At 68.4% G+C, this 25,480-nt stretch overlaps 1 protein-coding gene across 1 annotated transcript; it reads right to left on the bottom strand.

Annotated features, from left to right (window-relative positions):
- Positions 1-1,126: 1,126 nt before the first annotated feature.
- Positions 1,127-24,506, bottom strand: COL11A2 (collagen type XI alpha 2 chain). The gene is made up of 67 exons (XM_059834800.1): positions 24,422-24,506; positions 18,139-18,300; positions 17,832-18,042; positions 17,601-17,763; positions 17,368-17,502; positions 17,055-17,144; positions 16,029-16,145; positions 15,755-15,832; positions 15,032-15,091; positions 14,845-14,886; positions 14,663-14,725; positions 14,499-14,573; positions 14,302-14,388; positions 14,013-14,069; positions 13,807-13,860; positions 13,636-13,689; positions 13,499-13,552; positions 13,037-13,090; positions 12,546-12,599; positions 12,393-12,437; positions 12,137-12,190; positions 12,002-12,046; positions 11,747-11,800; positions 11,565-11,609; positions 11,377-11,430; positions 11,027-11,071; positions 10,795-10,848; positions 10,608-10,652; positions 10,429-10,482; positions 10,224-10,331; positions 10,048-10,101; positions 9,914-9,967; positions 9,754-9,798; positions 9,503-9,556; positions 9,296-9,340; positions 8,933-8,986; positions 8,800-8,853; positions 8,528-8,581; positions 8,327-8,434; positions 8,111-8,200; positions 7,965-8,018; positions 7,748-7,855; positions 7,530-7,637; positions 7,393-7,446; positions 7,234-7,287; positions 6,947-7,054; positions 6,568-6,621; positions 6,420-6,473; positions 6,269-6,322; positions 6,025-6,078; positions 5,834-5,941; positions 5,644-5,697; positions 5,481-5,534; positions 5,134-5,187; positions 4,984-5,037; positions 4,748-4,855; positions 4,459-4,512; positions 4,314-4,367; positions 3,981-4,088; positions 3,701-3,754; positions 3,477-3,512; positions 3,339-3,392; positions 2,845-3,124; positions 2,640-2,752; positions 2,435-2,503; positions 1,712-1,945; positions 1,127-1,273 (listed from the first exon to the last, which is right to left on the bottom strand). The coding sequence occupies exons 1-67, from the start codon at positions 24,504-24,506 to the stop codon at positions 1,127-1,129; spliced, it is 5,247 nt and encodes a 1,748-aa protein (XP_059690783.1).
- Positions 24,507-25,480: the final 974 nt, after the last annotated feature.

A 25,480-nucleotide genomic window follows, 5' to 3' on the forward strand; every position in this document is an offset into this window, starting at 1 on the left:
CACCGCAGGGACCAGTATTGATGGTTGTATCCACTCCTTTAAATAATATAATTAATTTAAAAAATAAAAAACACAGTAAAAACACAACGTCCTTCTTCCTCACTTCCTTCAGGGGCTAGGGATAGGTTTTGTCGGAGGATTTTAAACACGCCCATTGTAAGAGGGGTGATTTGCAATGACTGGAGGTAGGACTGAGGACAGGGACTGGAACCCCTTTGAGCTAACGGGTGCAGCGGTGAAGAGAAGTAGCACCCTGATGGGACAGGGAAGCTTTTTGCAAATTAATTAGCCTTGATTAGCAGAGTAGCGAAGTCAAGTGGCCGCTGCACCTGTGTGAGTCAGGCTGGGCCAGACTTTGGAGCCCAGGTAGGTCTGCGCGTTGTTGGAGGCGGACAGCGACCGTTGCTGTGGGGTTGCGCACAAAGCAGGTAACGCTCCTGGGGACAGATGGCGTCCCTGGGTCCGTTCCCTCCTGACCCCGAGAGAGACCGGCTTTGAAGCACGAGGGTTGCCGTGGTGCGAATCCACGTGGGGAAAGATGTACGAGAGCTCTCTTGGCGCTAATCCCAAACACGTGCTAGCAGTGCTTGACCAGCGTCGTCCTGGGCTTGCTCGCCCCGTGAGGCTTTAAAACCCTGTACTGTTCCCTCCGCTTGGCAGGTGCGCTCCTCGAGGGGTTCCCCCTGGGGCGGTGGTGCCAGAGGGGCGGGGAGCATGGAAAATAAACCCTGGGAGTGCTGGGAAAGAGCGCTGGGATTCGGAGGGAGATACTGGGAGGAAGGGAGCACTGCTGGGTGCCGAGGGAGGTAGCCAGTGGATCTGTTTAAAAATTTTCCTCTCTGTCTCTCTACATATTAAAATATAGATTTATTCTAAGCGTTAAAGTCTCTTTGGCATCTCTCCAGACCCTGGCCCCCGTGGGGGCGGCAGCGGCGGCATGTCGGTCTCGGTGCGTGTGGACAGGGCTGGCACCTCGGCTCCTCGCAGCAGCAGGTGGGTGACCCGATGTGAGGGAGAGATGGGTCTTGCTGCTTCGCCGCTCGGAGGCGGTGGGGGGGGGGGTGCGAGGAGGCCCCGTTTGCCCCACTGGAGGCCAGGGTGTGGCAGGGAGGGTGACGGTTTGGTCCTAGCCGAGGAAACAGACTGGGCCCACCTCGAACCCGAACCTCTGGCCGGGTTCGCCGAAGTCCACAACGCGCACGTCCAGCAGCGGGAGCTGCTCCAGGCGGGGCGTGCTCACCTCTAGCACCGTCCGGCTGGAGCCCTTTCGTGTCTGCAGGGGAGGGGAGGTAGGTGGAGGGGTCAGGGGCTGGGGGGCACCGGGAGCACTCGCCCGGGGCAGGCTGACGCAGAGCGAACCCTTCTCTTTTATCCAGCGGTCTCTGCTGCTCCGGTATTACCCGGGCTTAACCCTGGAGCATCTCTGTCCAGCCTCCCCTTCTCCCTGGACCCTGGCATTTCGCTGGATCACCCCTGTCTGGGCACCCCGCTTACACTCATGGCACCCCCGAAGGAAAGAGCCTGCCTTCTCTCAGTTCTTCCATCCCTCCACCTTGGTGCCTTCCTCTCTCCTCGTTACCCGTTTGAGCCTTCACCCATCCCTTTTTCTTCCACTTTCCCTCCCCACATCCCCTCCAGCCCCGTGTATCTTGCTTCCGCTTAGGTCCCTCTCCCCACCGTCCGCCCCTGCCTGCTCCCCTCCCGCGCTCACCGCGCAGCCGTCCGTCACAGCTTTGACGTAGGGGCTGGTGTCGTAGCTGAGTTCGTCCTCGTTGGCAGCCAAGAAGCGGAGGGCACGCTGGTGGTCCCCGGAGATGGTGCTGTGCCAGGCCACCGAGCGGTGGCAGTGGTAGGTGAAGTTCTGGCGGGCAGAGATGCTGAGGAGCCGTAAGAAGGTCAGCTGCACCACGCCGAGGGGCTGGCTCTCCGAATCCGTGTAGGAGAACTGCGGGAGCAGGAGATGAGTTAACGGGGGCCGCCGGCCAGAGGCGCGTGAAAAGTGGGGCTGGAGGGGGTCTGGTGGGATCTAGACCCCCCGCAGAGGGGGCAGCTGGGGAAGGGGAGACGGACAGAAGGGCTGACACAGGTTCAAGGTCAGGTGGGGGACATTTCTCTTTCTCCTTACAGGAAGAGAGGCATCCAGCCGCGCCTGGGACAGCACCAAGGTAAGTGGCTGGGGACACACTGAGGGCGTTACAGGAGAGGGCAACAAGGGTGTAAGTCGGAGCACAGGCAGGGCGCCTGGGAAAGGCACAGGGGCTTGCCAGGGGCCCGCGCGGGAGGGCGCGTGGGAGCGACACGCGGGCAAGTGTTCTCAGCCCAAGTCCCTCCTGGAAGAGGAGGGAGACCACCCGCAGGGAACGAGTCTGCGGGGTCTCACCCGTCAGAGCCGCAGGGGACTCGGCCCACCCCCGCGAGCCAGCAGCACCCTTACCCTGCTGCCCTCCTGGAACTGACTGAACCACCGTTGGGGCACCTCCTCCTCCCACGCCGACATCTTCACCTGGAAGAGGAGAGGCAGCCACAAGTGAGGCGGGGAGCATCCCACGCCGCTTTTTTCTCGTGGCCAATCCCCGCCACCCTGTCTCCCGAGGCTGCGCTGGGACCCCGCAGGTTGAGCTGCCCCCCGCTTCGCTCACCTCCTGTACGTCCTTGCTGGGAAAGACGCAGGTCTCCCCGCCTGCCGTGAAGTTGCAGTAAACCTTGAAAGAGTCTCGGGCGCAGCCCTGGTTGGGGTCAATCCAGTACTCGCCTGCGCAGGGAGGAGAGGGGTCAGCACACAGGGCGGTACTGCTGCGCTAACCGCCATCCTTTCCCCGACACCCCGACGCCGGCGTGGCTCACCGTCAGGCAGGCCCGGGTGGCTGAGCTGCAGGTCCTGGCAGGTGCGGGCAGGGTTGTCCCGGGTGCCCATCGGGCGCCGCAGCCCCTCGATCTCCTGCTTGAGGGAGTTGAGGGAGCCGAAGATCTCCTCCATGCCGTCAGCGTAGTCACGAGCCGCTTGGTCGGCGGCCACTTTCTCTCCGTCCTCGCCCTCCTCCACCAGCTTGCTGGCATCGATGGAGCGCTTGCTTTTCTTAGGCAGCTGGATCGGCAGGGGCTGGATCACCTCCCCAGGGGGGCCCTGCGGCGGGCACAGCACTGTCAGCACCCAAGCACAGGGGGCTGCGAAGCCCCCAGCCCCCAGGGCCCCTAAGCACCCTGTTGCTCAGGCTTTGAGATAGGAGACATCCCTCTGCATCCATTCCTGGGTGTCATTTTACCCACCGAGGAGCTGTTCCTACATCCCCCCCGCCCCACGTCATCCCTTCCCTGGCGCCGACGCCTGAGCCACTCACCGGGTGTCCGGGGGGTCCCGGGGGTCCACGTTCACCTTTGGGTCCTGCTTGGCCCTAGAGGAAAGAGACACTCGCAGACGTCAGCCTCGGGCGGGACTGAAGGTGGTGGCGGGGTGGGGGCACCGGCTCGGCGCTTACCATGGCTCCCTTGGCACCTTTGGGACCAGCTGGGCCCTGCAAAGCAAGACCAGGTCTGTCAGTGAGCGGGGCTGGCATGGTGGGGTGGGGGGACAGCAGCCCCCCGCCCCGCAAACACAGGGAGGGAAACTGGGAGCCCAGGTGCAAGGACGAGAGAGGGGGAACGAGCAGCGGGGCTTGGAGAGGGAGGGGCGTCGGACCGGCAGCACGTGGGGGACACTCACGGGAAGTCCGGGGGGGCCAGCGGGGCCGATGGGTCCAGTAGCACCAGGGATCCCCTGCACGATGGAAGGAGAGCAGAAACCGGCGTGAGGAAACCAGGACAGCCCTATTCCCACCTCCCCCAGTACCCTGTAGGGCTCCCCACTCCCAGACCCGCCCCCCCTCAAGTCATCCCCTGCCCCCCGTTTTTATGGTCCCCACCTGCATGGATCGCCCCCCCCCAACCACAACCCTGTCCTCATTCCCCCCAGGCTCCCCCCATTCCCCAGGCCCTGCACTCACGGTTTCTCCTTTCTGCCCCGTGGAGCCCTGGGGGCCGGGGAGACCTCGGTCTCCCTTCTCCCCCTGCTCCCCTGGGGGTCCGATCAGGCCGATGAGACCGGGGTGGCCCTGCGGAGACACAAGCAGAGATGAAGACGGGGCCGCAAAGGGGGACGTGGTGGGTGTCCGTCAGGGGACAGCACTCGGGGGACACGTAGGAACCAGCCCACCCGGTGCTGGCCGCCCGGCGGGGTTTAGGGTCTCGGCCCCCGAGCGTGGGGCGTGTCCCACACTGGGGTGGTGCGGGCCCCGACTCGTGTTGGGCGCAGTGGTGACCCAGAGCACCTCGCTCACCTTCTCTCCTTTGGCACCAGTGTCACCTTTGAGGCCGGGGAGACCCGGGGGACCCTGCAGAGGTACACGTGAGATGTGGGGAGCATAAAGTGGGGGACCCCCCCCTCAGGGGGCCATGGTGCGGGAGAGGGGGCGCCACACTCACCACTGGTCCTGGCGGCCCAGCCTGGCCTGTGGTCCCCGGTTTGCCTTGTTCTCCCTGCGCGGGCAAGAGGACAAGGTGAGTCCTACCGGTTCGGAGTCGGTGCCGCCAGTGGCAGCGCACACCCCGGGCAGCTCCCCGTGAATCATGGGCACGGTGACAGGTCCCAGTCCCCTCCCAGGGTGATGGTCAGACCCTCACCCCTCCTCTGACCGGTGCCAGCAGACCCTCCCTGCGCTTTCACCCCGGGCACGGGATGCCGGTGCCCTGTCACCAGGACCTTGGCACTTACCACCGAGCCGGGCAGACCTCTGAGACCGTCGGGGCCCTGCTTCCCAGCAAGGCCCTGGGGACCCACGGGACCCGTCTTGCCAGGAGCACCCACTGCGCCCGGTTCTCCCTGCAAGGACAGAGGAGCCGGGTGAGGCCCATCCCGTACGTGGGCGCATGGAGCTCGGCAGCACCACTGGGGTCTCCCCACGGGGCACCGCTGGACCCCAGCATAGTGGGGGTCACTGAATCACTCACCTTCGCACCCTTCTCGCCCTGGCGCCCCTCGGGGCCGGGGGAGCCGGCTGGGCCCTGCGGAGAGGAGAAACAGGGCGGTGAGGGACAGGGACATCCAAGTGGGTGGCACGGGATGTGTCACAGCCAGAGCCGGGCTCAGCCGGCACTTACCCTCTTCCCCAGGGGACCGGGAGGACCGTTCTCGCCTGTCGGACCCGGTGAGCCCTGAGGAAGGAGAAGAGAAAGGAGTCGAGCGAGCTGGCCTTGTCCCAGAAACGGGATGGAGAGGAAGGCGGGGAGGAGGATCCCGTGCCACGTGAGGAGCATGGCAGAATCCCAGGAGCAGGGGGACCAGATCCGACGGCCGCGGAAGGGAGGACAGGCTGGGGTCCCCACACCCCGGCGTTCCCGAAGCAGTGGGGTCGATCCCGTCCCACACCTCGTGGGGGGATCCGATTGGGACGTCCCTGCCCAGAGCGATGACGAGGCAGAGGGACACACCGGAACGGGGCACTCACCGGCTCCCCAGGCTCGCCGTCCTCCCCACGCTCGCCCTTGGCGCCATCCTGGCCCTGTCGGGAAGGGAAAACCTGGAGTCAACACGAGGCCCGGCACACCCACCCCTCCGAATCCCAACCCCATTCCCGGGGAAGCCCGGAGGGGGTGGGACGCGACACTCACCCTGGGGCCCATTTCACCTGGGGGTCCGGGATCGCCTGGAAAGCCAACGGGACCCTGAAACAGAGAGAGCTGCTAGCCTGAGGGGACCCCCAACCTCCCCCCACAAGGGACCCCAACGCCTTCCCGGAGCAAGCCCCCCACCGCTCCCTCCCCGTGTCCCCCGCATCCCGGGGGGGGACACGGCACTCACGGGGTTGCCCTTGGGCCCGTCGTCGCCCGGGGGCCCTTTCCCTCCAGGCGGCCCAGCAGCGCCGGCAGCTCCGGCTTCTCCCTTCTCCCCTCGCTCTCCTCGCGGGCCCTGCGGCGCAAGATGGGGTCAGGAGTCGGCAGGGGCAGCTGGGGGACGGGGACAGGTACGGGGGTGTCCCTGCCGTCACTTACCTTGACTCCTGGCTCCCCTTGGATTCCCGGGGCCCCCGATTCACCGGGGTCCCCCTGAAACAGAAACAGAGAAGTCAACCCCCCCACCCGTGCCACCCCGTCCCCACGCTGGAACCAAGCCCTCCAGATCGGTCCCTTGTCCCATAGACCCGCTGTGGCCCCACGGCCTCGTCCCACCACCGCGCCCCCCTAGCGCGGCTCCCAAGCCCCCCTGGGGAGCGAACCCCCGTGCCCAGGGACGTACCTTCTCACCAGGAGGGCCCAGGTTCCCAACGCCTCCAGGGGGTCCCTGGGGTCCCTGCGGAGGGGGGGAGAGCAGAGACGATAAGCCCAGCACCCCACATGGGGAAGGGCAATGGGGCAACGGGGGGGTGGGGTAAAGCGGGGTCACTTACGTCAGCTCCAGAGGGTCCAGCTGGGCCACGGGGCCCTGGGGGGCCGGGCGGACCCTGGAGGGGGGGGGGACAAAGCACAGAGTGAGGATACTCCTGGGGTACACCCACCCAGAGCGACATGGGGCCGGGGGGGGGTAAGGTCACTTACCATGGGGCCCACGTCACCCGTTTCACCCTTCTCACCGGCTGGACCCGGCAAACCCTGGGGCGAGAGAGAGCGTTAAGGAGTGGGGCACAGTGGGTGTGCGTGTGGGGGGGCAGATGTGGGGCACTGGAGGGGGGGGGGGGGGGCTGGACACATCTGGAGGCAATGGGCAGGAGGTGCAGACAGCCGGGGCACAGCTGGATGGGGGGGGGGCACAGTGGGATGGGGGCAGCAGGGGATGCTCCCCGGCGGGGCACCCAAACCCCCAGCCCCTCCCGGATGTGTCCCCCCCTCCATTTTGGGGACAGGCAGGATGGGTGCAGTGGCACTGGCCCAGAGCGAGGGGGTGGCTGTGGGGTGCTGGGGGGGGACACCTGCTCACCTGGAGCCCAATGGGGCCGGGGGGTCCGTTGAAGCCCCGCGTCCCCTCGTCGCCCTTGGCCCCGAAGTGTCCCTGGGGACCTCTGGCACCCGGTTCCCCGTCGGCACCCTGCAAGGCGGGAAGGAGGGTCGGCCGCCGCTCACCCCCGGGGACCAGACCCGAGGACAGGGACATCTCCTCCCCGAGACCATCCCCTCCTCGGTGTGGCCCCAGGGGTGGCACAGGACCCCCCCAGGCACACGTCGTGCCCCCAACCAACGGCGTTGCCCTGCCTCCGGGATACTCACGGCAGCTCCGGGCTGCCCGACGGACCCGATGGGCCCGGGGGGACCAGGAGGACCCTGCGAGGGAAGGAAGGGGTCAGTGAGGCTGGGACAGCCCCGGGGGACAGCGGGGACAAGGTCTGGGGTGGTGGGGGCCGGGGGGGGGACACCGGTCACACTCACGTGCTCGCCCTTGTTGCCTTTGCTGCCCTTCTGTCCTGGTTCGCCCACCTCGCCCTGGGTGGGGGGGGAAAGGAGGGTGCTCAGCCCCAGCGCGGGGAGGGGGGACATGGGGACACCGGGGCAGGGTCGGACCTCACCTTGTCACCGTCCTCCCCAGGGCCGCCGGGGGGGCCAGCTGGGCCAGGCAAACCCACCGGACCCTGAACGCCATCCCGGCCAGCGGGACCCATGGGGCCCTTCTCACCCTAGAGGGATGGGAAAAGGCGGGGGGGGGTGTGAGGGGTGCAGGCACCCACCCCCTTGCACCCCTCCTGGACCCACCACCTCTCCCAGCGGGATGTCCCCGAGCACTCACGGGAACTCCTTTCTCTCCGGCGGGGCCCGGTGGTCCCTGAGGTCCCGGTCGTCCTGGGGGGCCAACGGGACCACCTTGCCCCGGGCCACCTCTCTCCCCAGGGGAGCCCTGGGGGAAGATGGAGGGGAGGGGGGGGCGTCAGCCCGAGGGGAGCCGTGGGGCCGCGGCGAGCGGGGCACCAGGGCTCGTGGTGGTGGTGGTGGGGGGACACACTCACTGCGGGTCCTGGGGGTCCCGCCGGTCCCTCGTTGCCCTTCAGCCCTGGGCCACCCTGCGAGATGAGGGGGGGGTCAGTGCGATGCTGCTGGGAGGGGGTGGGCTGGGGGGGGTCTCCCGGCTGAGCCGAGGAAGGGATTTACTCACCGGGGTGCCGGGCAGACCCCGCTCACCGGGGAAACCCCGCAAGCCGGCGGGACCGTCCTTCCCAGGGGAGCCAATGGGGCCGGGGTCTCCCTAGGGTGAGGAGGGGGGTGAGATGGGGGGGGCTCCACGCCCCGGTACCCCATCCCACTCCTTGGGGACCATCGCCGTGCCCACAGCACCTTCCCACCCCGACCCACCGCCCACCCACCGTCTCACCTTGGTGCCCTCTTTGCCGGATGGTCCCGGTAGCCCTTGTTCTCCCGGGGGGCCGGGGGGGCCCGGGTGGCCTCTCTCCCCCATGGGGCCGGACTCGCCAGCAGCTCCCTGGCACGTGGTGGGGGGAGCAAGAGTCAGTGCAGCTCCGGGGGGAATTGGGGACCCCCCTACCCACCTACACAAACCCCCCCGTGAGCTCACCTGAGGTCCCACCACCCCTGGGGGGCCGGGGGGGCCGGTCTTGCCTTGGAAGCCCTGGGGGAGAGAGGAGAAGGGGAGTGGGTTCAGCACCAGGAGTAACTCCTGAGTAAGCCAAGAGTAACCTGGGAGTAGCAGCGTGTCCCTGAGGAGGGACAGTGGGGGGGGCGAGGAGAGGCCGGGGGGGGGTTTGGGATGAGTAGCGGGGACAAGAGAGCGGCTGGAGGGGCAGCATGGGTGTCAGCAGGACGGAGGGGGACACAGGGCACACTTACGACTTCTCCTCGTTGTCCGGGGTGCCCAGGGAGCCCGTCCTTGCCGGGGGGGCCCTGCGGGGAGAGGAGCAGGGGGTGAGCGGCGCCGGGGGCACCTGACGTGCGTGGCGGGTGGGGGGACCCCGTTACTTACGGGGGGTCCTTTGGGTCCTGGGAAGCCGTTGGGTCCCTGCGGTCCTGGCAGGCCCTAGGAGGGAGAAGAGCGGGGTGGTTACGGCACACGCCGGGGCCGGTGCTAATTAACACAGAGCTCGTTAGCAGAGCATCACCAAACCTTCCGCGTCCCCCCCCCCCACCCAGCGCCAGGGCTGAGCTGTGTGCGCCGGCGGGGGGGCTGAGCTGGGGGTCTGGGTGATGGCGGGGCACTGGGTGGGGGTGACAGAGCCCGCCACAGGCGCGGTGGCCACAGGGTGGGTGAGCGGTGGTGACGGCACGAGGGGACACAAGCTGGGACACCCCACCCCAGCCCCAAATCCAGGCTGGGACCCCCACTTACCCGTTCGCCTGGGGGGCCGTGGGGACCGTCGCTGCCAGATGTGCCCTGGGTGGGGGGGCAAGGAAGGTTTTGGGTGCCCAGTGCGTGACCAGCTCCGGCGCATGTCGGTACCGGAGCTGCCACGTGTGTGTGCAATCGCACACGCGTGAGGGTGGGGGTGAGCCCCCCCACCCCCCCACCCACCCTCCCCAGCCCCCCAAGACTGACCTTCGCCCCTGATTTTCCGGTGGCTCCTCGTGGTCCCCGCTGGCCCCTGGGACCCTGCGGGAGAAGGGGGGTGACGGATGGTCCGTAAGCCCACCCACCCACCCAGGGAGCCCCCCACCCCACAGATTGGGGGGGCACCAGCCCCCCATTCCCAGCCTGGCTGGGTGTAGGGCACCCCAGGAGAGGGGTGTGGGGAGGGGGGAGAGCACAACCCCCCCCCAACCCCACAATTAACCCTGCCCCATACTCACCGTGGGGCCACGCTCGCCCCTGGGCCCCGATTTGCCGGACAGACCCTATAAGAGAGAGTTCTTCAGAGACATGTGGGGGGGGACAGGGCAGGGGGGGACCCCCGGTGCTTCGTGGCTGGTCCCCGAGGGGGGACACGAGCTGGGGGCGGGGGTCACTCACCCGCGCGCCCTTCTCGCCGTTGCTGCCCGGGAATCCGGGGAAACCCTGCGATCCCTGGGGATGGAGAGGAGTTAGGGTGAGCGGTGCTGAGGAGGGGGGGGTATGTGGGGCAGCCCCACGGCCGCCACGCTCACCTTGGGACCCTGACGTCCCGGGTAGCCGGGCAGGCCTGGCACTCCCAGCTTCCCCTGTGGGAGAGAGATGTCATGGTGGGGGGACACGTCATGGGGTGCTCACGGGGGTCTTCGCTGGCCCCATGGCACCGCCACGCTGCACCCCCTCACACCGCCCAATGGCTGTGTCCCCTCACCTTCTCTCCGACCAGCCCGATGGGTCCGGGGTCACCGGTGGGTCCCGTCCGCCCCTTGGGACCTTCGGGTCCGTCTTCACCCCGGGAGCCCGGAACGCCGACTTCGCCCTGTGGGAGACACCGGGGTGGGGTGGGGGGGGCGTCAGGGCGGTCCGGCTGGGGCAGCGTCCCCGGGGGGACATCAGGGACCCCCCCCAGCACCTACCCGGTCTCCTTTCACACCCATGTCCCCCTTGAAGCCGGGGAAGCCTTCCTCGCCCTACGGAAGAGGATGAGGATGGAGGTGCTGGCGTCGAGGCGCAGGAGAGGGTGACGCAGCCCGGCTGCCGGCCGGGGACCCCCACACCTCCGGCGGGGTGGGGGGGCACGGGGACAGACACCCACCTTCTCACCCTTGTGACCTTTCAGCCCCCGGATGCCGTCCACTCCCTAGGGAGAGAGGAGTGGGGTGACCCACGGCGTGAGGAAACGTCACTGCTCCCGGTTTCTCCTGGGTTCCCCCCCAAAAAAAGGAGGCGTCGGCCGATACCCGCTGCCTCCCACCCCCCCCAAAAAAAAATCCGGCACTGACCTTGACACCGCGTGGGCCTGGGTAGCCGATGGGTCCCTGGGGACCCGAGGGGCCCTGCGGAGGGAGGGGGACGTTAGCACCGGGTGCCAGGGGACATTCGGGGTGGCCACCATGGGACACCCCCCCAGATGTGGGGCTGGGGCTGCCCGTTGACCCCCCCCCGGGGGGGGGGGGCCACAAAAGAGGGGCAGAGCCCGGGGAGGGGGACGCGTCCGGTGACGTGGTGCTTTACCTGGTTGCCCTTGGTGCCGGGGGGTCCCTCCTTCCCGGGGTGGCCCTGGGGACAGAAGAGGGGACGACGGGGACCAGGAGAGACCTTGAGATGGGGCACGCGGACACACATCCCCCCCCCCCCCTTCCCCAGACCCACAACCAGCCCCCCTCAGTGGCTCTGTCCCAGCCTGGGGGGGCCACGGGGACAGTGGGGGCCACGGGGACAGCGGGGTCAGACGGGGCTGGCGCGTGGCCGGAGCGTCTTTCGGATGCTGGATGCCTCCCTGCCCCATGGCAGGGGGCTGGAGGGGGGGGGACAGTGCCTGGGAGTGGGGTGACACTGCCCAGGGGTGATGGGGGGGTACTCACGGGGGGTCCATCGGAGCCGGGCATGCCGGGTAAGCCGGGTTTCCCTTGGGGACCCTGCGGAGAGAGGAGCCGGGGTGAGTGCCGGCAGCGAGGGAGGGAGGGGAGCAGCCTCGTGTGTGCCCCCCACACACACCCCAATTCCCCACGCACCCCCACGCACCCCCCCAGGTTCGGGACCCGGCACCCACCTTCTCTCCAGGAGGTCCCGTGGCGCCTTGTGGTCCCGGGAGACCCTAAAACGCAGACATGGGTGGGGGGAGTTATGTCCTTGTGCCCCCCCAGCTCCCAGCTATGGGTCCCCCACCTTGCTCCGGGGGTAAGGGGGAGGTTGGGGGGGGGTCCAGCTCCCCACTGGAATTGGGGGGCTCACCTGGGTTCCTGGGGTCCCCTGTTGACCGGGGGGTCCGGGCTCCCCTTGGGGCCCCTGTGAGGGTCAGAGACGGTGGGTCAGCGCTCGAGGACCCCACTGGGGACACACCGGGTGCCTCCAGTGGGGCATCGCCTGTCCCCAGTGGGGTGGGGGGGGCGGACACCCCATGGAGGGACAGTGCCGAGGGACACCGCTGCGGGGAAGCTCGCAGCACCCAGGGGGGGACGGACTGGGTGTCCCCCACCTTCCACTCACCAGGTTCCCCTTGGGACCGACGGGACCGTCCATGCCACGCACGCCCTGCGGAGGAGATGGGTGCTGAGGAGGGGAGGGGGGCACAGCAGGTTTGGGGGGGGGGAATTGGGATGGGGGTCTTACCACGGCACTTACCGGGGGGCCGGGGATTCCTGGGGGGCCTTTGGGGCCGAGCAGACCTCTGGGTCCCTGCGAGGGCAGACGGGGTGTTAAGGGGGGGCACCCGGGGGGGGGCTTTGCTCCCAAAGGTGGTAGGAGGGTGATGTGTGTGTGTGTGTGTCCCCAGTATCACGGTGCCACCCCTGCCGGGACGTGGCAGGGGCTGCTTCATGTCCCCCCCACCCTCGACCGGCGCCAGACCCCCCCCTCCGTAGGCACAAGACCCCATTACCGCTTCTCCGGGGAGTCCTCGGGGTCCCACCTCTCCGTCGTCACCCTGCGGAGGGATAAAGGGGGGCGGTGAGCGGGGACTGGGTGCAGTGGAGGGGGGGGTCCAGGCTGTCCCACCCCGGTGGGTGTCCCCCCCCAACCCAGAGCCACTCACCCTCTCGCCATCCTCGCCGGGGGGTCCCGGCATCCCCTGCGAACCAGTTTCACCCTACGGGGCAAAAAATCCGGGTCAGCCGGCGGGTACGGCCACACCGCGAGGGTGCCAAGGCGGGGTGTGAGGTGGTGGCGGTGAGGGGGGGGGTTCGGGGCGGCAGGGGGGCGCGGGGGGCAGCAGGTAAAGGGGGCGTTGAGCGATGGCGGGGCGACCTGAATGCGTTCAGTGTGCGCGGGCAGCCGGCCGTGAATGGGGGCTCTGTGCCGGCCGGAGGGGTGGGAAGGCGGCTGGCGGTGACGGCGGGCGCCGGTGTTTGCTCAGGCCGCGGTTTATGGGTGCAGCCGGCGGCGGGGTCCCGGGGAAGAAGGCGGGGGGGGTGGGATGTGGGTACCCCCAAGCCAAGCACGCCGGGGGTGAAGGCAGTGGGGTGCGCAGGGAAGAGGCGGTGGGGGGGCTCTGGGGGTGCCGTCACCCCGACCGCGGCGACTCACCCGGTGGCCTTTGTCACCCGGCAGCCCTGGCAGCCCGTCGAAGCCGCGGTCACCCTGGGTGGGTGGGTGGGGGGGACAGACAACACGGAGATGTCACCGAGGTGCCACCGAGGACACCCTTCGGAGCACGGGGATCTCCGGGATGCTCCCCGGGATCAGCCCTGCAAAGGGACCCCCGGAGCAGCCGGGGGTCTGGCACTGCCCCCCCCCCCCACCCCATCCCTCCCCACCCCAAGGAATCGATTTGTTCAATCCAGGATCCGTGCTCTGATCCCACGGGATTCCTGCATCCCAGTCCGCCGTGGGGCCACTGGCTGCCAGCCCAGCGTGGTGGTCCATGGCAGAGCTCTCCCGGGACACGGGTGGGCACCCAAGGGTGCTCCGGGTCCCGGTGACTGCGTTGGGGGGAGCGCGATCCGAAGGGATACCCCAACGCTGGCTCTGGAGCATCCCAACCATTACCTTAACCCCGGGATCGCCGGGCATTCCCCGTGCACCGTCAGCTCCCGGTCGGCCCTGTCGGACACAGTATGGGTGAGGTCGGGGTGCAGACACCGCCCCCCACCCAATACCACCCGCTCCCGGCCCCCCCAACTCACCCTCCGGCCAGGCTTTCCCGGGGGTCCGGTCAGGCCCTGAGGACCTCGGGGACCCTGGAGAGAGGGAGCGCAGAGCGTTAACGAGGTCCCGGATAATGAGGTGCACGAGGCGGCATCGGAGGGGGGGGGTTAATGGGGTCCACTTGCCCCCCCCCCATCCTTGGGGCTCACCTGGGGGCCGAAGTCTCCGGATTCCCCCTTCATACCGGTGCTGCCGGGCTGCCCCTGTGAGCGAGAGTCGGGGGGGGCAATTGCAGGGGGTCCCCCTCCAACATACCCCCCCAAACCCCCCCATGCCATAGCCCTCACCCCCTCCCCAACCCCACAATCTGGTGCCCACCCCAAACCCCAAACTCCACCGAGACGCCGATACCCACCATGGGTCCGGGGCGGCCGGTGTACCCCATGGGTCCGGGGGGGCCCCGCAGGGCCAGCTGGGGTGGGGGGGAGAAGCAGAGAGGGGGGGTTATTCCTCATGGGGGGGGGGGGGTACAGGGGCAAAACCAGGGGGGCACCGGGTGCAGGATGCGACCCCTTCCCCAGCACTGCCAGGTCTGGCACCCACGGGGTGCGAGCAGCTTTGGGGAACCCATTGGAGGGTCTTGGTGGTGGGGGGGGGGTCCTCATGAGGCCCCCCCCCAAAGATGATGCCCCCCCCCGACTCACCCGGGCTTGCTGCAGGATGGCCTGAGCCTGCGCCTCCTGTGCCGCCACCACCGGACCCTTGTCACCGCCGCCGCTCCCGAAGCGGAACTGGGGACAGGAGAGGGTGGGGATGGGTGCCCCCCCCCCCAAAAAAAAAAATGGGGGGACACACACTTTATTTTGGAGGGGAGCACCCCATCACCCCTCACTTCACTCACCGGCAGCATCATGGAGGTGCCGGGGGGTCCGGGGGTCCCGTCGGAGCCGGGGAGGCCGGCACGGCCGGGGGGGCCCTGATGGGGACAATGGCACAAGTGTGGGGGGGTCAACACCATGATGGAGAGACCCCCCACCCCCCCCCCCACCCCGAACCCATACTCACCCTCTCGCCGGGCTCTCCCGGGGCTCCCGGGGGTCCCTGGGTGCCCGGTGGTCCCGACATGCCCTGGGTGGGGGGGGGAGAGCAGAGACATGGGGTGACGGTGGCATTGGCGTGGGTGGGGGGGTGACAACGGGGTGCTACCCCCCCACACCCATACCAGCACCCAACGGGGGGGGTCTTACCGCAGGTCCCTCGGGGCCGGGGGGACCCTCCACCAACATGCCCTGTGGGAGGAGATGGGGGGTGTTATGGGGGGGCAGCGTCCGGCCCTGGGGTGCCGTCACCGGCCAGGGTGGGTGGGGGGGGACACGACACAGCGGTGGCCCCACAAATTTGGGGGGGGGGGGGACAGGGAGGTGACACACATACCGGTTCGAGGACGGCGGGTTCGCCCTTCTCGCCCTTGTAGCCCCTGACGCCGCGCACAGCCTGGGGGTGGCAGACATGTAACCCCCCCCAAGAGGGACCCGTCAGTGCAGGGCACCCCGGGGACCCCGCGTGTGGGTGTCCCCCACCCCACAGCCCACCCCGCCATGGGGCGGGGGTCCCACCGACATCCCCGTTAACGCAGCCTTAATCAGGGCTGAGCGTAAGGGCTGAGGTTAACCCCCCCAAAAAAAAAATACACACACACACCCCCAAAGGGAGGGTCGGGGGTGGAATTTGGTACTGGGGGGGGTGATGGACCCCCAGTTCAAATCACAGCCCCCCCCGCCCCGAGATGGCAGCGTGGGGTGGGAATTACCGCGTCCCGCAGCGGTAATTAACGCCAGCGCAGCCATTAATTGGGGGTGGGGGGAGCAGACAGGGAAGAAGAGGGGGGTGATGATGTCACGCGCGGCCCAAGTGACATCACGCCCTAGGCAAGGGTGAGGACATGCTGCGGGGACACGGCAAATTGGGGCGGGGGGGGCACACGCACACACGCAGAGGGGGTCGCGCGAAGCCAACGGAGGCGATGGGACGAGACGGACGGCCGAGGAGACGGGACGGACGGACAGACGGCCGAGGAGACAGGACGGACGGACGTGGAGATTGGACGGACGGACACTCAGGACCCCCCCAACACATACACCCCCCCCTCCAACTTACGCCCAGCTCCTCGGGGTGGTCCGTATAGACATACTCATACGCCCGGCCGGGCCCCCCATCCTCCTCCTCCTCCTCCTCCTGCCGCCCCGACGGCGGGGTGACGGGCACCCCAAGGAGAGACGGCGTTAACGGGTGCACGGCAGGACGGGGTGGGGGGTGCTGGGCTACCCACCCCCCCCATCTCACCCACTACACCCCCCCACCCCGTCCCGTAGCGGGGAGGGGACCCCAGGGTCCAGGGTGGGGTGGGTGTCCCCCCCACCCCGGGTGTTACCTGCGTCGGCCCCGTCTCCTCCCAGGAGGCACCGTCGGGGTCCTGGGGGGGTCCCGGGGCGTAATCCGGGTAGGGGGTGGCCCCCCAGGGCTCCTCCGTGGGGTGTAGCCCCCCATCCTGGGGTGGGGCGGGGAGGGGGAGAGGTCACGGGAGAGCGGGCGAGAGGGACGGACAGACGGACAAGCGAAGCGATGGATGATGGAGACACACAGCCAGAGCAGGGGGGTTAGTTGGTGGCTCCCCAAAAACGCACCCGGATCGTTTGGGGGGGACAAAGCGCTCACGGGGGGCGGTGGGTGAAACTGGGGGGGCGGGGAGAGACATAAAGACGGGAGGCGACTCGCTGGAAAGGGGCTCCCCCCCCATCTTTCCAGCGCTCCCCCCGCTTTATCTGCGTCGCCGGATGACCGTGGCGGGACGGATGGACGGATGGACGGACAGACGGACTCGGGATCCCGGCCCGGGATCGTTCTCTACCTGCTGGTAGCTGTTGCCTTGGCTCCTGGCCCCGTTCCCGGGGGGGGGGCTCAGCCCCATCTTGCTGTTTTCGGGGAGCCCCCCCTTCCCGGGATGCTTCCCGAGGGATTTCCCATTCCCGGGGGATTTCCCGTAGGCGGGTGCCGTGTTCATCATCCGCTGTTTTTTCGGGGTGCCGGCCCTGGGGGGGCCCTTGGGGTGGGGGCGAGGAAGAGGATGGCAGCGGCGGCGATGAAGAGGCGGCAGCAGCGACACACACGCACGCACAAACCCACCCCGGGGGGGGGGGGGGTGGGGGGCAGAATTTGGGGGGGGGGAGGGGAGACAAAACACAAAGCACCCAGCGTGAGGTCCCCAGGGGGTGGGGGGACCCCAGGTCCCCCCCCTGGGGTGCAGCATCCCCATCAAACACCACCCCCCCCCCATTCCCCATTGCCTTCCATGGCCCTGTTTGGGGGGGGGGGGGGGGCGCTGCGACACAACCGGGACGGACAGACAAGCGGACGGACGGACAGACGGACGGACAGACGGGATCCTGCCCGCCGTTACCTTTTCGGGGACCCCCCCCGGGGGGGGCCCGTCCTCGCTATTAGTGTAGTAGTAGGGGTACTCGTAGTACTCCACAGCCTCCTCGGAGTACTTGGGGGGGGGACGGACGGATGGACGGGGGGGGGGGACATGATGATGGGGGGGGGTGAGAAGAAGCAAATGTCACCGAAACGCAGCCATGGGGGGGGGACACACACCGGGGACGCATCCCCCCCCCTCCAACCCATCGCCTATGGGGGGGGTAGACCCACCCTGGAGCAAACACACCACCCCCCCCCAGGGAAAAGGGGGTGTCGTCCCCCCACACACACACCTCCTGCCGCTGCCGGGGGGGTTCCTGCGCCTGGGGGCCACCGGCCGCCGCCGCGACGCAGCCGGGCCCGTAGTGCTCGCAGTAGTCGTACGCCGCTTGCGGGTCAGCGGCGATGAGCAGCTGCTGGATGTCACCCTATGGGGACACGTTGGAGGGGTGAGATGGGGTGACACCCCCCCCCCCACCCAAGACCCTCCGCACCCTCCAAACTCCCACCACCGCCACCGCCGCACCTGAAAAACCTCCTCGTCGAGGATACGGGTGCCGAACACGGTGATGCCGCGGGTGTCGAGGAGGGGTCGGGCGCTGCGGGGAAGGGGTCGCGTCTCCCGCTGCCGACAATCCACCAACAGCGTCACCGACCGTCGGTTGACGCTCAGGGCCACCCGGTGCCACCTGCGGGGAGACGGGGAGGTGGGTACGGGACCGTCGGCGTCGGAGGATGCCGGCTGGCGGGTACCCACTTGCCGTCGGCCAAATCGATGCCCCGGAAAAGGGGATAATCCTCGGGGGGCGGGCGGCCGTGTTGGTCCTCGTAGAGGAAGACGGGCGAGCGGCCGAGCTCCACGCCCAGCTGCTGGACGCCGTCCTGGTTGTAGATGGAGAGGAGGAACGCCTGGACGCCGGGTTTGGCTTTCACCAACGCCATGATGGAGAAATCCTCCGGGAATTTACCTGGGAGTGGGCAAGAGGCAGTTGAGCCCAGCGGGAGGGGGTTAGGGTGGTCCTTGGGTGTCCCCCCACCACCCATCATCGGCTTCGCCCGCTTACCGGTGAAGAGCTGCCGGGTGGGCGCGCTGAGCTGCGCCTGCCGCGTTATCCGGTAGGCGACGTCGGAGCCGGCGCCGCGTTGGGAGCAGAAACCCGGCACCTTCTTGACGCCTTCGGGCAGGGACTGGAGCTGGAGGATCTTCAGCACATCCACGGGCTCTCCTGGGGACGGGAGGGGACACGGTAGGGTGCAGGGTCCCCTTGGTGGACCCGCCGCTGCCCGCCATGCTCCCGGCACCGCCACCGGTGCTGGGAGCGGTGCCGAGGGTGCTGTTGGGTGCCGTGGGGCTCTGTGAGGTGCCATAGGGTGCTATGGGATGCCCTGGGCACTGCAGGGTGCCATAGGGTGCTGTGGGATGCCTTGGGGTGCAACAGGGTGCCATGGGGTGCTGTGGGCTGCTCCGGGTACGGCAGGGTGCCATAGGGTGCCCCAGGGTGCCGTAGGGTGCCCCAGGCACTGCAAAGTGCCATAGGGTGCTATGGGATGCCCTGGGCACTGCAGGGTGCCATAGGGTGCCATGCGATGCCTTGGGTGCAACAGGGTGCCATGGGGTGCTGTGGGCTGCTCCGGGTACGGCAGGGTGCCATAGGGTGCCCCAGGGTGCTGTAGGGTGCCCCAGGCACTGCAAAGTGCCATAGGGTGCTATGGGATGCCCTGGGCACTGCAGGGTGCCATAGGGTGCCATGCAATGCCTTGGGTGCAACAGGGTGCCATGGGGTGCTGTGGGCTGCTCTGGGTACGGCAGGGTGCCATAGGGTGCCCCAGGGTGCCGTAGGGTGCCCCAGGCACTGCAAACTGCCATGGGGTGCTATGGGATGCCCCGGGCACTACTCGGTACCATAGGGTGCCATAGGGTGCCATGGGATGCTATGGGGTGCCCCAGGGTGCCGTGGGGTGCTGTGGGATGCCCTGGGCACTGCTGGGTGCCATAGGGTGCCATGGGGTACTGTGGGTTGCCCTGGGCACTACAGGGTGCTGTAGGGTGCCACGGGGTGCCCCAGGCCATGGGATGCTATGGGATGCCCTGAGCATTATAGGGTGCCATAGGGGACCGTGGGATGCTATGGGGTGCCCCGGGGTGCTGTGGGGTGTCCCAGGTGCTGCAGGGTGCCCTAGGGTGCTGTGGGCTGCCATGGAGCACCTTGGGGTGCCCCAGGCACTGCAGGGTGCCATAGGGTACCATGGGATGCTATGGGGCATCGCAGGCTGCCCCAGCCATTGCTGGGTGCCATAGGGTGCCATGGGATGCCATGGGGTGCCACAGGGTGCTGTGGGGTGCCATGGGCTGCCCCAGGCATTGCTGGATGCCATGGGGTGCCACGGGGTGCTATGGGGCACCACGGGCTACCCTGAGCGCTACTGGGTGCCGTGGGGTGCCACGGGCTGCCCTGGGCACTGCCAGGTGCCGTGGGGCGCCGTGGGGCACCGTGGGGCACCGCAGCCGTGCCCGTCCCACCCCTTCCCACCGCTATCCGAATTCCGATCTCCCTCTCGGGACGCCCATGAAGGGCGGCTTTGTTCGGCCGCCGGCGGCACCGGGACGGCGGCCGGGGCTGGGGGGGGACAGCTCTCACCGACACCGGTGTGTGTGTCCCCCTCCACCGCCGGACCCCCAAATGGCGCACGTGTCCCCCCGCCTTGTCCCCCCCCACCCTGGCCCGGCCGCCCCAGTTTCCCCACGGCAGCCCCAGCATCTGCAGAACCCATCAGCGGTAGCGGCCAAGCGCCGGGGCCCAGCGGGGAGGACGGACAGACGGACAGACGGCGCTGCCGCCATGCCGGCGCAACCGGGCGAAGCCAACCAGCACAACCTTGGCGAGCGCTGGCGCTCCCCCCACCCCACCACCACCACCACCACCCCCATTCCTGGTGGGGCGCGTGGCCGTGGGGCCCACACCATGTGCCTCCGTCCGTCCGTCCGTCCATCCGTCCGTCTCCCAGCCCCCTTCGCCTCCCCCCATCCCCGGCCTGCGTTTCTCATCAGCCCCATCGCCGTGGCACGCGGCTCGCGTCCCCCCACCCTCACCCCACCGCCCTCGGCCGGGACGGTTGGGCCGTATCGGGGTGCTCCGGCAGGGGGAAGGTCGCGGTGCCATGTTCCCCACCCCCCCAAAATAACGCCCCCCGCGCACCCCCCCAATTCTCCGGCCTCGAGAGATGCTCAAGGCGGGAAACGGGGGGAGCAGCCGACGCCGCGTCCCCTCCTCTTCCTCGCCGCCCGCGGTGCTGGCCCCCACCCAGCCCGGCCGGCACAGAGGCACCTTTCTTCTGCCGGCGACGCCGGGCGAGAGGAAAAGCCATTACGGGCGCATAGCTCAACTCCCGGGGGGCCGGAATGGGGGGGGCCCCCCCCCCCACTTTCTTCCATCCCGCGTACCCCCACCCCATGTCACCCGTACGGTGGCGTCGAGGCCGTCGGCCCCAGTCATGGGCCCCCACCCCGGGGAGGGGGGGGCAGGTTGGGGGGTGCTGCCTGTTTTCCCCCAGGATGGGGTCCCGGCACCCCGGGGTTGGGTGCTGCCGTCTCCCAGGGGGGGTCTCTCAGAATCCTGGGTCCTCTCCCGTGACACCCCCCCATGTTCTCCCCAAATTTTTGGGTCCCTGAGACCCCCCCCAAGTGCTTCCCGAACTCTTGGGTGCTCCCCGAATTCCTGGGTCCTCCCCCGAGACCCCCCCCCAGCTCCTCCCTGGACTCCTGGGTCCTCCCTGGAGACCCTTGGGTGCTCCCCAGAGACCCCCTGGGTGCTCCCCAAATTTCTGGGTGCTCCCCAGACCCTCTGGGTGCTCCCCAAATTTCCAGGTCCTCCCCAGAGACCCCTACGTGCTCCCCAAATTTCTGGGTGCTCCCCAGACTCCTGGGTGCTCCCCAGAGACCCCCTGGGTGCTCCCCAAATTTTTGGGTGCTCCCCTGAGACCCCCTGGGTGCTCTCCAGACCCTCTGGGTGCTCCCCAAATTTCCAGGTCTGCCCCAGAGCCCTCCGGGTGCTCCCCAAATTTTTGGGTGCTCCCCTGAGACCCCCTGGGTGCTCCCCAGACCCTCTGGGTGCTCCCCAAATTTCCAGGTCCTCCCCAGAGACCCCTACGTGCTCCCCAAATTTCTGGGTGCTCCCCAAACTTCCAGGTCCTCCCCAGAGATCCCCGGCTGCTCCCCAAATTCCTGGGTGCTCCCCAGACTCCTGGGTGCTCCCCAGAGACCCCCTGGGTGCTCCCCAAATTCGTGGGTGCTCCCCTGAGACCCCCTGGATGCTCCCCAGAGCCCCCCTGGATGCTCCCCAAATTCCTGGGTGCTCCCCAGAGCCCCCCGGGCGCTCCCCAAATTCCTGGGTGCTCCCCAAATTTTTGGGTGCTCCCCTGAGACCCTCCTGGGTGCTCCCCAGACCCTCTGGGTGCTCCCCCAAGACCTCCGGATTCCGGGGTCCCCTTCCAGACCCCCAGGGATTTTTTTTTGGGGGGGGGGGGGCAAGTGAGGCTCGGCTATGGGGTGCAGGGGGTTGGGGGGTGCTGTGGGGGGGGGATGTGGGGGGGTGTTGGGGGGTGGGGGCAGCCGTCTCCGACTGATCCCGGCCCAAGGAATTTCCAGCGGCTGCTGCCAGGCCGGGAGCGAGTGGAAAAAGAGCCGGAATCTGGCCGGGATCGCGGCACCGGCTGGCAAAGCCATCGGCGGGTGGGGGGGACAAAGTGGGGGGGGACAAAGGGGGGGGACACAAAGGGGGTCCCCCCATTGCGGTGGGGCTGGGGGAGGCAGCGGGAGCGGATGGACGGACACCCCGTCACCCTGAGGAGGTGGGTGCTCGGGGTGGGGGGAGCGAGGGGACACCCCCCAACCCCACCCCGGACCCCTCGGGGACGGGTGGCACCGCTGGCACTGTCACTGTCCCCCATCCGTCCGTCCCCCCCCCGGGCTATAAATAGCCCCGGAGCCGCCCGCGGTGGCCACGGGGCTAAAAATAAGCCGGGTGGGAGCGTGGCGGCTGGGGTGTGCCAGGGTTGGCCCAGTATGGCCCAGTACACCCAGTTACACCCAGTACAGCCAGTTAGGGGGGCCCAGCAGCTCCCGGTGCTGCATCCCCCCCAGTCCCAGTGCCAGTCCTGTCGGATCGCCCAGTCACAGCCCCCAGTAGCCCCCAGTTACAGTCCCAGGGCTTCTCCCAGTATCTCCCAGTTCCAGCCGCACGGTATCTCCCAGTGTCTCCCAGTTCCAGCCGCACAGTATCTCCCAGTATCTCCCAGTTCCAGCCCCACAGTATCTCCCAGTGTCTCCCAGTTCCAGTCCCATGGTATCTCCCAGTATCTCCCAGTTCCAGCCCCACGGTATCTCCCAGTATCTCCCAGTTCCAGCCCCATGGTATCCCCCAGTGTCTCCCAGTTCCAGCCGCACAGTATCTCCCAGTATCTCCCAGTTCCAGCCCCACGGTATCCCCCAGTATCTCCCAGTTCCAGCCCCACGGTATCTCCCAGTATCTCCCAGTTCCAGCCCCACGGTATCTCCCAGTATCTCCCAGTTCCAGCCGCACGGTATCCCCCAGTGTCTCCCAGTTCCAGCCGCACAATATCTCCCAGTATCTCCCAGTTCCAGCCCCACGGTATCCCCCAGTATCTCCCAGTTCCAGCCCCACGGTATCTCCCAGTATCTCCCAGTTCCAGCCCCACAGTATCTCCCAGTATCTCCCAGTTCCAGCCTCCACACGGTTCCCAGTTCCAGCATCCCCAGTGCTGCCAGTCACCAATTCCCAGCAAATCCCAGTTACAGTACCTGCGCAGTTTCCATCTCCCAGTTGCCCCAGTTACCACCTCCCTGCGTCTCCCAGTTACAGTCCCACAGTACCTCCCAGTATCTCCCAGTATCTCCCACTTAAAACCTTCACGCAGTTCCCAGTTCGCATCTCCCAGGACCTTCCAGTTCTCCCAGTTGCAGCTCCCAGGTATCGTCCCCGCTGCACCTCCCAGTTACCACCACTGGGATCCCCCAGTGCTCCCAGTATGGGCTCTGCGGTGCCTCCCAGTCAGAGCCCGGCAGCATCCCCTGGTGCTCCGGTACTGCATCTCCCCAGTCCCCCCCCAGTGCTCCCAGTACTGGCTCCCAGTTAGAGCCCGGCAGCATCTCCTGGCACTCTGCACTGCATCTCCCCAGTTCTCCCAGTGCTCCCAGTACCAGCTCCCAGTATCAGCTCCCGGCAGCACCCCCGGGTGCATCCAAGCCGCATCTTCCCAGTCCCCCCAGTGCTCCCAGTAGCATTCCCCAATGCTCCGCACTGCATCTCCCCACTCCCTCCCAGTGCTCCCAGTCCTCCCAGTGCTCCCAGTACCAGCGCCCGGCAGCATCCCAGGGTGCTCCGAGCCGCTCCTCCCCAGTCCCTCCCAGTGCTCCCAGTCCCAGCTCCCAGTAGCATCCCCGGGGCGCTCCGAGCCTCATCCTCCCAGTGCTCCCAGTACCAGTTCCCAGTAGCATCCCCCGGCGCTCTGTTCTGCATCTCCCCAGTCCCTCCCAGTGCTCCCAGTCCCCGCTCCCAGTTGGAGCCCAGCAGCATCCCGGGGCGCTGCGAGCTGCTCCTTCCCAGTCCCCCCAGTGCTCCCAGTCCCTCCCAGTGCTCCCAGTCCCCGCTCCCAGTTGGAGCCCAGCAGCACCCCGGGGCGCTGCGAGCCGCTCCTCCTCGATCCCTCCCAGTCCCTCCCAGTGCTCCCAGTCCCCGCTCCCAGTATCATCCCGGCTGCTCCGAGCCTCATCCCCCAGTGCTCCCAGTCCCTCCCAGTCCCTCCCAGTGCTCCCAGTATCATCCCGGCTGCTCCGAGCCTCATCCCCCCAGTGCTCCAGTCCCTCCCAGTCCTCCAGTGCTCCCAGTATCATCCCGGCTGCTCCGAGCCTCATCCCCCAGTGCTCCCAGTCCCTCCCAGTCCCTCCCAGTGCTCCCAGTATCATCCCGGCTGCTCCGAGCCTCATCCCCCCAGTGCTCCCAGTCCCTCCCAGTCCCTCCCAGTGCTCCCAGTATCATCCCGGCTGCTCCGAGCCTCATCCCCCCAGTGCTCCAGTCCCTCCCAGTCCCTCCAGTGCTCCCAGTATCATCCCGGCTGCTCCGAGCCTCATCCCCCCAGTGCTCCAGTCCCTCCCAGTCCCTCCCAGTGCTCCCAGTATCATCCCGGCTGCTCCGAGCCTCATCCCCCCAGTGCTCCCAGTCCCTCCCAGTCCCTCCCAGTGCTCCCAGTATCATCCGGCTGCTCCGAGCCTCATCCCCCCAGTGCTCCAGTCCCTCCAGTCCCTCCCAGTGCTCCCAGTCCCGCTCCCACCTGGGGCCGCCGCCGCCGCGGGCCGGGCCAGGGCGATGCCGAGCCCCAGCAGGGCGAGGGGCAGCACCGGGCAGCGCCGGGCCATGGCGGGGTCGGGGTCGGGGCGTCGGGGCGGTGGCGGCGCGGGGTGGGGGCGGCTCCGGGGCTGCTCCGGGCCGGTCGGGTCCCGTCCCGAGTGCCTCCGGCCCCGCCGCCCGCCCCGCTCCAGCCCCGGTCCGCCCCCCCCCCCCCCCCCGCCCCGGCCCCCGCCCCGGTCCGCCCCCCGGGGCCCCCCCCCCACACACACCCCCCCCCGGGCCCCCCTTCTCCGCCCCCCCCAGAGCCCAGCTCGGGGCCCGGGCCTGTCCCCGTCCCTGTCCCTGTCCCCTCCCGTGTCCCCATCCCTGTCCCGTGTCCCCGTCTCCGTCCCGTGTCCCCATCCCGTGTCCCCATCCCTGTCCCTGTCCCCACCCCTGTCCCGTGTCCCCGTCTCCGTCCCGTGTCCCCATCCCTGTCCGTGTCCCCATCCCTGTCCCCGTCCCTGTCCCTGTCCCCATCCCGTGTCCCTGTGTCCCCATCCCTGTCCCTGTCCCCATCCCGTGTCTCCATCCCTGTCCGTGTCCCCATCCCTGTCCGTGTCCCCATCCCTGTCCCCATCCCTGTCCCTGTCCCCATCCCGTGTCCCTGTGTCCCCATCCCTGTCCCTGTCCCCATCCCGTGTCTCCATCCCTGTCCCGTGTCCCCGTCTCCTTCCCGTGTCCCCATCCCTGTCCCATGTCCCCATCCCATGTCCCTGTGTCCCCATCCCTGTCCCTGTCCCCATCCCGTGTCCCCACCCCTGTCCCTGTCCCATGTCCCTGTCTCCGTCCCATGTCCCTGTCCCCTCCCGTGTCCCCACCCCTGTCCCTGTCCCCATCCCGTGTCCCCATCCCTGTCCCGTGTCCCCGTCTCCGTCCCGTGTCCCCATCCCGTGTCCCTGTGTCCCCATCCCGTGTCTCCATCCCTGTCCCTGTCCCATGTCCCTGTCCCATGTCCATGTCCCCATCCCTGTCCCCGTCCCTGTCCCGTGTCCCCATCCCT

The sequence above is a fragment of the Gavia stellata genome, unplaced genomic scaffold (genome assembly GCF_030936135.1).
Source record: "Gavia stellata isolate bGavSte3 unplaced genomic scaffold, bGavSte3.hap2 HAP2_SCAFFOLD_174, whole genome shotgun sequence".
Taxonomy (NCBI): domain Eukaryota; kingdom Metazoa; phylum Chordata; class Aves; order Gaviiformes; family Gaviidae; genus Gavia; species Gavia stellata.

Coding starts and splice junctions, on each gene's coding strand:
- COL11A2 (XM_059834800.1), bottom strand. CDS start 24,506: ATGGCCCGGCGCTGCCCGGTGCTGCCCCTCGCCCTGCTGGGGCTCGGC. Junction 9,968..10,047: donor CGGGACGTCAGGGTCCCAAG/GTGAGCGTGGCG, acceptor CTCCATCCCCAG/GGATCGCAGGGTTTCCCCGG. Junction 6,079..6,268: donor TGGGCCCTCCTGGTGAGAAG/GTACGTCCCTGG, acceptor TTTCTGTTTCAG/GGGGACCCCGGTGAATCGGG.